Source organism: Nicotiana attenuata, unplaced genomic scaffold, assembly GCF_001879085.1.
Source record: "Nicotiana attenuata strain UT unplaced genomic scaffold, NIATTr2, whole genome shotgun sequence".
Lineage (NCBI taxonomy): Eukaryota > Viridiplantae > Streptophyta > Magnoliopsida > Solanales > Solanaceae > Nicotiana > Nicotiana attenuata.
The window spans coordinates 61198-71595 of NW_017672058.1; the positions used below are offsets into that span (position 1 = coordinate 61198).

The 10398-nt window shown below is 37.0% G+C and overlaps 1 protein-coding gene across 1 annotated transcript; it reads right to left on the reverse strand.

The window, feature by feature from the left end:
• Positions 1–5790: 5790 nt before the first annotated feature.
• Positions 5791–10051, reverse strand: LOC109211576 (caffeic acid 3-O-methyltransferase). Its single transcript, XM_019375123.1, has 4 exons — positions 9681–10051; positions 8912–9333; positions 7799–7863; positions 5791–6458 (listed from the first exon to the last, which is right to left on the reverse strand). Exons 1-4 carry the CDS (start codon positions 9980–9982, stop codon positions 6156–6158), a joined length of 1092 nt encoding a protein of 363 aa, XP_019230668.1. The 5' UTR covers positions 9983–10051; the 3' UTR covers positions 5791–6155.
• Between the last annotated feature and the right edge of the window lie 347 nt (positions 10052–10398).

The following is a 10398-nucleotide window of genomic DNA, read 5'->3' on the forward strand; positions in this document are numbered from 1 at the left end:
TCCGGTCTAGCCTCGTCACTACTTCGCCGGGGTTAGGCTAGACACTTACCAGCACATGGGGTCGGTTGTGCTGATGCTACACTTCTGTGCATTTTTGCACAGGTCCAGGTTTTGAGGAGCAGCAGCAGCAGTAGTTCGGGAGCAGACTTTCCTATTCACGAGACTGAGGTAGCCTTGCAGGTCGCATGCAGGCCCAGCGTCTCTTCTTTATGTTTTCCTTTCGACTATTGCCTCATTGTTTTCGAGACAGACAGCTGTTATATTTATTTCAGACCTTTGTATTTAGTTTATTCCTAGTGGTTCGTGAGTAATGTGACACCAAATCTTGGGTAGAGGCTATTATTGACGGTTTTGCGTTTTGATTCGTTTTTTTTTTTTATAAATCAGACTTTCGCTTTTATTCTTGTTAAACTTCAAGTTCTAAATTGCTGTTATAAACTACTAAATTAATTGTTTAGTGATGAAAAGGTAAATAAGTTGGCTTGCCTAGCTACCACGAGTAGGCGCCATCACGATCCCGATGGTGGGAAATTCGGGTCGTGACAAGTTGGTATCTGAGCACTAGGTTACATAGGTCTCACAACTCACGGACAAACTTAGTAGAGTCTGAGGGGTAGGTACGGAGACGTCTGTACTTGTTCCCCAAAGTCTATTGAGTTAGGAAAACCTCTCATTTGTTCTTTCTTGTCGTGCGATTGGTTTCTCAAATGCTGACTGAATTTCTACTCCGTTCTTTCGCGAATGGCGAGGTCATGTACCGCTTCTTCAGCTGAGCAGCAACACAGACCACTGATAGATCAGCTACGTCTTCNTCACTGTTTCGGAGTCGGATTGTAGAGGAAAATCGGTCTTTGAAGGTTGATTGCGTATTCTTGGGACCGAGGTAAGTGTTTGGTTTAACCCTAGCTTGAGGGAATAGGAGTTGAGTCTTGTTGCTAATTGCTATGTGATCGAGTACGATGTATAGGCATGGTGACGAGTATCTATACATTGGTGTCTAGCATGACCGTGAGTCCTAAAAATGCGATTATCATGAACTGATTGTGAATTTCATGTTTATTGGAGTATTTCTATATGTTGTGAACTACATGTGAATGATGATATGATAATTTGATTCCTAGGAGCATTGGCTCGAATTGTGATACGAATATTGAAAGTATATGAAATGACTTGTTTCATTGAGGAGCGTCGGCTCCAGTTGTAGAACGAATTGTGACAGTACAGGTGATGATTGAACCTCTAGAGCATTTACTCGAGTTGTGAAGAGAAGAGATCATTATGTTGCCCTCTTGACGGGCTATTGTTGGGTTGTGATTCCTCTGCATTGTGTTCTTGACGGATACTAGGGTCGCTTAGGTTAATGTTTTCCTTGTGTCGTGGGATGACTATAGTTATAGCTGAGGTGGTTAAGTAACATAATAGGCTAGTTATCAATGGGGTGGTTAGGTGAGGTAATCGGTTAGATATAGCTGAGATGGTTAAGTGTGGTAATAGGTTGGTTATAGCTGTGGTGGTTAGATGTTGGGGCTAATGTGGTTATAGTAATCCCCTTGCCGGAATATTTGAGATGATGTTTTGTCCCCTTACTAGGAAGTCGTTATATTGTTGTTTGTGACGGAATATGAGGTAAGAGATTTCTTGGAGCTTGGGGCTCCAGTGATATCGTGGGATAAGAAAAGTAGGAAAGAGAAAGCGTTGTTGATTATTCCCTTGCCAGGACGTTTGGTTGAACCTGTTGGATTCTTTCCCTTGCCGGGATATTTGTCAAATATTTGCTTATTTTTATGCCCCTTTATTGTGACTGTTGTTTGGGGAGTCGGACTGTTAAATGATATTGAGGATCGGGTTGCGCGCCGCAACAATGATATTGAGGATCGGGTTGCGCGCCGCAACAATGATATTGAGGATCGGGTTGCACGCCGCAACAGTAAAAGGTGAGGATCGGGTTGCGTGCCGCAACAATGATACATGGTAAATGATCTGGGTCGGGTTGCACGCCGCAACAGTGGTATTTGTGGAGCGGGTTGCACGCCGCAACAATAGTGATTATGGAGCGGGTTGCATGCCGCAACAGTTATTGAGGCTATGTGTTTGTATTTGAGTATTAATTCTTGTTCATTGTGAACCTAAGTTGTTTTAGTTGTTACTCTGGATTGTTGTTCATATTGTATCTCCCCTTAGCATGTCTCCCCTCCCATGTTGTTAATTACTTGGTATTCGATTTCCGCTGTATACTTATAACTGCACAGGTTAATGTGGTGTCCAGTCTAGCCTCGTCACTACTTCGCCGGGGTTAGGCTAGACACTTACCAGCACATGGGGTCGGTTGTGCTGATGCTACACTTCTGTGCATTTTTGCACCGGTCCAGGTTTTGAGGAACAGCAGCAGCAGTAGTTCGGAAGCAGGCGATTCATATTCACGAGACTGAGGTAGCCTTGCAGGCGTCCGCAGGCCCGGCGTCTCTTCTCATTGTTTTCTTTTAGACTGTTGCCTCCTTGTTTCGAGACAGACAGCTGTTATATTTCTTTCAGACCTTTGTATTTAGTTTATTCTTAGTGGTTCGTGAGTAATGTGACACCAAATCTTGGGTAGAGGCTATTATTGACGGTTTTGCGTTTTGATTCGTTTTTTTTTTTAGACAGACTTCCGCTATTGTTCTTATTAGATTTTATGTTCTATATTGCTGTTATAAACTGCTAAATTAATCGTTTAGTGATGAAAAGGTAAATAAGTTGGCTTGCCTAGCTACCACGAGTAGGCGCCATCACGATCCCGATGGTGGGAAATCCGGGTCGTGACAAAGCTACTTTTTTCTGCTTCTCAGAAACTGCTTCTGCTTCTTCCCAAAAGTACTTTTTTCCTCAAAAAAGCTTGACCAAACACCTAAGTTAGGGAAAAAAAGTGCTTTTGGGAAAAAAAGCACTTTTGACCTCTTGAGAAGCTTGGCCAGACAGGCTATAAGAAAGTCATGCAGAATGAAAAATACAAGTTTCGCAACTAACCTGATCGATCCATGGGAAAAGCTTTTCTTTGAACTTACTAGTTAAGCGAAATAAAACTTTACATGCCATAAGTTTCTCCGTCAGAATAACACGTTCTATGGCATTGTAGAGAACTGAAGTGTGTTAGTAGAAAGCCAAAGTATGTTAAGAATCTTAAGGAAACAAGTCTTCAAATTTCAGCTGGAAAAATTCACCTTATTCATGTTCCGCACAGCAACTTGTCCGGTCAATATTACTTATCTATGCTAAACTTGGTTACCTATTAATTCTTGTTACCAACTTAAGCATATGTATAATGCCATTTCCAGTCACTTATTTAGCAGGAATATAGTACAATTTTCAGCTGAAAAGTGTGGAAACTAACCATCTAATTAGTCATGAAACAAATTTGAAGTTTGAGCATAACTTTTGGCGATCATTAGACAGATAAAAATATATAAAGAAGAGACGAACCTCCAATCAACTATTTCGTTGATTTCTTCATCTCTAAAGCCAAGTCTAGCAGACTGGATCAAATTAGGCATAAGATCTTTCACATATGGATAAAAACTAGATCAGAAACAACTAAGAAGCTCCGCCCATGCCTTCCAGATAAATAGGGAACACATTATATTGGAGCACTTAGGTACAAGAAAATTATGTACACTTCATTTTCTTCAAATGGTTTGGATCATACATACTCGTAGAAGAGTGACTTTCAAACTATCATCCTCTGCTACCATTGCACAGACAAGAGAAGGGCCACAACCTTACATAGATGGAAGTTCTCAATAAAATTAGTTATAGAGGTAAATTGTAATTATGTCGATACAACTTAAGGTGGTATGATTTAAGGTATTTTGTTATTTATACCTTAAGTTCATAATTTATACATTAAATAATTTAAATGCATTGCTTTGAATTCTATTAAGAACCATAAGTTCATAATTTAAAGTAGTTCATAATTTATACTTTAATTCTAAATCTAATGTAGTTATAATAAAAAAATACCTAAAGAATTTATAATTTTAGGTAGTTCAATTCTAAATCTAAATCTAATGTAGTTCAAAAACCCTATTTAGTCACATAAATCCTAAATAGACAAAAATCCTAAAAAAATGCATAAAATTATATTCCGAAAATTAAAAATTAAAAAGCTAATAAGGTAGATTACTAACCTTTAACAACAATGGCAGTGGAGGTGCCGCCAAGAAGTCAAAATGGTAGTGGTGGTGGTAGCGGCACAACAATGGTGGTGGTGGAGGCGCAGCGGAATAGTGGTAGCGGCAACAGGAGGTTTAGGCGTGAGAGAGAAGAGGTGTGGCTTCGTTGTTTGGGGGTGGGTGACTTGATTTTGAGTGGGATTAGGCCAAAAATCGGTGGGGAAGGAGATGGATAAGAGATAGAAGAGAGAGAGTGTGTGAAAAAGATGAAAATGAGAAGAAATACGTCTGGTGTCGTCTAATTAACATATTTTCGACCGATTTTTCGACCGACTTCGGTCGGTTTTATTTAATTTATCTAAATAGATTTTAATAAATATATCAATTAAGTATTAATATAGCTTTTAATACATATATGTATATATACATACATAGATAGGATATAGCGTCCATATAAAAGTAATTTAAAAACACACACACACATATCAATTAAGCATTAAATTAAATACTTTTTATTTAAAAGCTATTTATATAAAATCCACCGACTTCGGTCGGTAATTTCATTAAATTTATATTTTAATTATTTTAAAATTATGTTTCCGACAGAACTCGGTCGGAAATATTTAATTAAAACTTATTCCGGTTGGTAAATTAAATATATATAATTTTTGTTATATTAAAAACCAATTACCTTGGGCGGGAAAGCATAATTTCAAATATTCCGACCGAAATCGATCGGAATATTTGAAAATTTTTAATATAAAATTATTTTTATAGATAATATACAAGTATGACCAGGTCTTGGTCAAATATTGACCAAGTTCCGACCAAAATCGGTCGGAATTTTTATATATTTGTTGTGGGACCACTATTTCCATTGTCAGGAATATTTTCTTTGACTTTTGCGACCAATTTACTTAATTTACGACTGATTTCAGTATGTTTTTTTCCGATCGATCTCGGATGGTATTCTATGGACGGATTTTGGCAGTTTTCTAGTAGTGAAAGGAGCGGATAGGTCAGGGGGAAGAAGAGGAGGCGTCTGAAGTTGTCAAAATTAAGGTATAGATTAAATAATTTTAAGAATATAGGTATAGGTTAAATGAGAGCGACCAAATAGCACGTCCCGTATAATTTTTACAAAAAATACTGGTCCAAACAAGATCATTCGCTTCTCATTAGACTACAAGAAATACGAGAGATCAATTTCGGTGAAACTTAATCATCAGAAATTCAACGACTTTACTTTCTGTTGGAAGTATATAATAGAAAACAATATAGGGAATTGATTTATCCTTTAATGAGTTTTAGACGTGATAATCCGAATAAATGGAAGCCCCAATACAAATATCAGATCGAATATATGTCTTAACTTTATACTACTAGTTTGTAATTACAGCCTCGACTTAGCCAAATCACAACCATGCACTCAAAGAACCACGATCTTGAAGTCGTTCCATTTTAGCCATGCTTGCTAAATATCTAAACCTCTGACACGTATCGAACCAGAAGTAGTCTATTGTGCCACAAACATTCCGAAATAAATCATGATATAAAAGGTCTCATGATACTAATGGGGTTACTATAATCGAACCAAAAGTAGGCTAGCTGTATTAATAGAGGAGGAGCCAAGATTTGAAACGTGTGAGTTCAGTATTCTAATTCTTTTAACTTACCGGGTTCTAAATTAATAACTTGTGCATAATTCAATACTTTTTTAAGACAAATACAAGATTTAAACAAAAGTTACTGAGTTCAGCCAAACCCGTATCAGAAAGGCTAACTCCACCCCTAGCAGTATACTTCACATATATAGAGTGCTCGGAACTGGCGTAATGTGACCAAAGGCGGAGCTAGGTTTATGAGTTTACAGGTCCTAATCCCTATGGATTCTAGAAAAGACACCTCACTAGGTTCTTTAATGAATTTTTATTACAAATACAGGGTTTTAACCAGAATTACTAGGTTATGCGGAACTGTAGCTTCACCCTTGAATTTATGTGAGCCCATTTATAACTTATGGAATTCAAGAATGGTGAAGAAATGATCGATGTAGAGACTTCGGCAGTCGGCGAAACCGGCCGATCGGCCGAGCTGCCGATATTCATCTTCAGTGCGATGCTTACCTTTGGCACGGTAGATTGTCATGACAAAGATGTCACCTTCAAGAAGTGCTCGAGTTCTCTTGCTATCATCAGTATAGTGTGGCAAAACTGGCTCACAAGCAATCAGTTTCCCTTTCTCTGGGAGTGCGTTATAACAGCTCTTCATTATTTGCTTGCATTCATCGTCAGTCCATGTTGTTAGCACCCACTACATATCACAACCAGAATTCAGAGATAATTTTTAATGGATGTTACTTAGAGTTTGTGATATAAATAATGAGTAGTAGTTAATTAACTACTACTATGTAGCATTTTTTCTTTAGTAGGGTGCGCCAGGCCCGTGCAGTAGTGCAATGTATGGGCGACGCGCGAGAGCCGAGGCAGCAAGCTACCTTAATGGACTCTCCCCTTTAAAAAATTGAGTTAATATCGTGTGAGCCGATGGCCCAATCATGTTTGTGAAGATATGTGTCATATATTTTTTGGATTGGTGTAAACACCCGGTGCTAGTAATAATACCCACCACTAGGGGCAGATTAGCGGTGTCGGGTTCAACTGAACCCAATACTTTCGACACGGAACATAAATTTGTATATAGAAATTATTTAAAATTTGAACAAATATATGAACTCATAACTTTAACAATATAATGAGTTCAATACTAAAAAATTTAGAGATTGAACCCATAAAATTTAAATTTTGAATCCGCTTATACACTTATCAGCCGACGGAAAAGAAAAATTAGTATATGCCAAATTGTACGTCCATGTGCGTTCAGAATTATCAAGTGACAAAGTGGTCCAAGAAGAGTCCGATGAGTCACAAATTCATGGGACGATTTGATCGCAAATACTTCATGCATAGGAACCAAACAAAATAATTATGATCGTGTACTATTCGAAAGCAACAAGTCATCTAGCTCTTTCACGCCCTATATCTCGTTCATTATTTACGTACGTTCTTGGAAAAGAAATATAACTATTCGAAATATAACAGAGCTATACCAACTCGAAGAAGTTGAAAAAAATAGCATGATGGAATATTATTTTTGAATTTTTTATCCGAAATGGAAAGGGTACTGCATGCAGTGGTGGCCCTAAGTTGAAGAAAGAGGATAATTGAATCCCCTTTCGTGAAAAAATTATACTACACAAATAAAGTAAAAATAAATTTTTTATTATATATAAGATGTTGAACTACCTTGTCATAGAGAATATTATAAAATGACAATTGCAATTCAAAAATTGCTACTCTTCTTGTATAAGATGATGAGTAAACACGAATAAGGGTATGTTTATTTTCAAGAGAAAACTACTAGTAGCAAATTGGTAGCGCTTAGAATATACTATATATGATCTTATCTTCACTAGTGCATTAACTGACATTATTGTATTTGGGGAAGAAAAAATTCCTACTGGAAAAAATTAAGTCAATGTGGATTTATCTCCTTACTTTGGAAATTCAAATTAAGTAGAAAGAAACTATATATAGAGCACAATTACCCCACACAGGAGAAAAAGGACAGGATTGAGAAGGAAAAAAATGCACCTTCATGAAAATAGCGTCGCCCTTTGGTACGTATTTGAACATGTCACCACCAATGTGATTTATACCTGCACGTCAAAACTTAGAGGAAATTTGGCCACATATTTATTATTCAAAGATATGAAAGAGATTTAAAGTTATAGTACATATATAGTAGTCAGGCTCTATGTGTCCCAATTTCCACGTCTCTCTATTAAAGGTTACAGGAAAAGAATCAGGTGTACGATTAGCACATACTAATGTGAAAAAGAAACATTGATGGGAAACACCTATTTCCATCTGTTAGGTGAGGACTTATTCATTTGACGTTTATTTCTTCGGAGCCTAGACATTACAGGTTCGAGCTGTGAAATCAGCAACTGATGCTTGCATCAGTGTATGGTGCCTACATTGAGGTGCGGCCTTTCGCCGTACCCTGCGTAAATACGGAATTCTGTGTGCACTGAACATCCCTCTTTTTATTCAGAACCTACAGTAATACTTCCTTGATTGATCAATATTATTTGTTCTTTAAAATTTGTTTAAGTATAATTAAGATATTTAATAGTATTAATCGTAAAAAGACACATCTAACTATCGTTTTCTCTTACTTAGATGTCTTACTTAATTAGCGCTCCACTAACTAAAATATTAAGAATAAATTTGAAAAAAAAAAGTTACAAATCACTCCTTAATTTTTAAAACATCAAAATTTTGAAGTGAACTCAATTTGCCAAACCGGCTAATATTTCTGACTGGAGGAATACATTTTAGATGACATATCTTTTAGTCTATCTCCTTTTTTTCTGAATGATATTTTTTATATGACATGTTCATACAAGAATAAAAAGGTTTGTTCAAGATTAGAAAATTTGAGGTGCTTTTCGTGTGATATATTTAAAAAAAAAATTATACTCGATGCACAATCAAATATCACAAAGGGCAGTCCGGTGCATAAATTATTCATATTTACGCAGGATATGGGGAAGGGCCGCATCCCAAGCATTAGTGGCTGCTTCCACGGCTCAAACTCGTGATCTATAGATCACGCAGAAACAACTTTACCGTTACTCCAAGGCTCCTCTTCCACCGCAAAGATAAAACAAAAGAGAGGAAATACAACATTCTGCAACTTACGAGGAATTTTGGGAGCTTTTGCAACAACCTCAGGCAAATCAAAGTTAATTCCTTGTTGAATACTTTGATGTTTCTCTAAAATCATTTTCAAGCAATCTCCGCCACTTCCCCCAATATCAACCAATGTTTTGACTCCTTGAAACCCATTATAACTCTCTAAAATTGCCTTCATAAATGGCACAGAAACTCCAGACATTGCATTTAACATTAGGTTATTCATTTCTGGTTTTGTTCCGTAGTAATTGTAAGCTGGTTCGCCATTTGCCTTCGCAAATGGCTCAGTGGACGAATCGTTCACAGCCTCGTGAACCATCGTCCACGCCCTCATTAACGCATCTTGGTGGTGCTGGAGAACGTAGGAGCCATACGATAAGCCGTTCTCATCTGTGACTAGGGTTTTGCCCACCTCTGTCAACGAATATCTGTAAAATAAAAATGTTTGACTCTAAAAATCGAAATGTGTCACAAGAAATTAGGAATGAGGAAGTAGTGAAGTACTATCTTGTTGTGAACAACTTTAATTTTTTGATGAAACATTTGTATTTCAAAATTAAAATTGTGTTTGAACGTGAGAAAATATTACAGTTTTGTGAGAGAAATATTATGCTTGAAAAAGAGATAAAAATCACTTTTTCAAATTTGAAACTAATCATAAAAAACAATTTGAAATGCAACTTCAAAAATTTTGTTAAAAGTATAACCAAACCATGTTTAGAAAATGAGTTTCGAAAAAAAAAAAAAAACTTTTTTTTTATGGATGAACGGATACCTTCTTTGAGAGCCGTCATCAACTATGTGCTCAGCAAATACACCATAGCTCGCGAGCATGCGTAGAACCCGCTGAAGGTTCTCAGCATCACCGCCACCGCCGCCTTCGGAAGGGCGGATTTTAGCCAGAATTTCAGTGGGAGAGAGTGGCGCGTTTGATCCACCTTCCCAAATAGCATCAGCTACCTTAAGCCTAACAACAGCATTTAGAGACATAGGTACACTTATCATGTTGGCTAATTCCATTATGGCTAACCTTGCATTATTGTTATTATTGCTAGCTTCGCCATTTCCATTCTCCATTTTCTTTACGTTTTTTTTTGGGAAACTATAGGTTCTATCTTTCAGTTGGGGATGTCATGTGTTTATTATGAAAACCTACTGGCCCAATTTATTGGTGTTAGTTGGGGTTTGTACGTGCAACCTTTAGCATGCTTGTCCTTCATACGAGTGCCAAATTACCTAATTTTTCTGTCTAAATTCGGATATACAATCTTTAAAAAGTTCAAATAAAATTTACATATTAAGATATTACATAAAAATATCCCACTGCTCGTGTTGGCATTACATGATCTTGGATACAGCCCACTTATTAATTGATTTTATTAGATAGCTTTAGTCCAGATCTGGCCCAAAGTTTGGCCCACGTGTATTGAGGGTACTGCGTTTACAGTTTTACCCCCAAGTATAAATATAGGTTTCTAGAAGTCTCTGTACAG

What these genes read in the sequence shown, in the direction of transcription:
- LOC109211576 (XM_019375123.1), bottom strand. Translation starts at nt 9,982, where the DNA reads ATGGAGAATGGAAATGGCGAAGCTAGCAATAATAACAATAATGCAAGG. An exon ending in AAAAGCTCCCAAAATTCCTC is followed by an intron (nt 7,864 to 8,911) that starts GTAAGTTGCAGA and finishes TTTGACGTGCAG; the next exon opens with GTATAAATCACATTGGTGGT. An exon ending in GCGACGCTATTTTCATGAAG is followed by an intron (nt 6,459 to 7,798) that starts GTGCATTTTTTT and finishes TGTGATATGTAG; the next exon opens with TGGGTGCTAACAACATGGAC.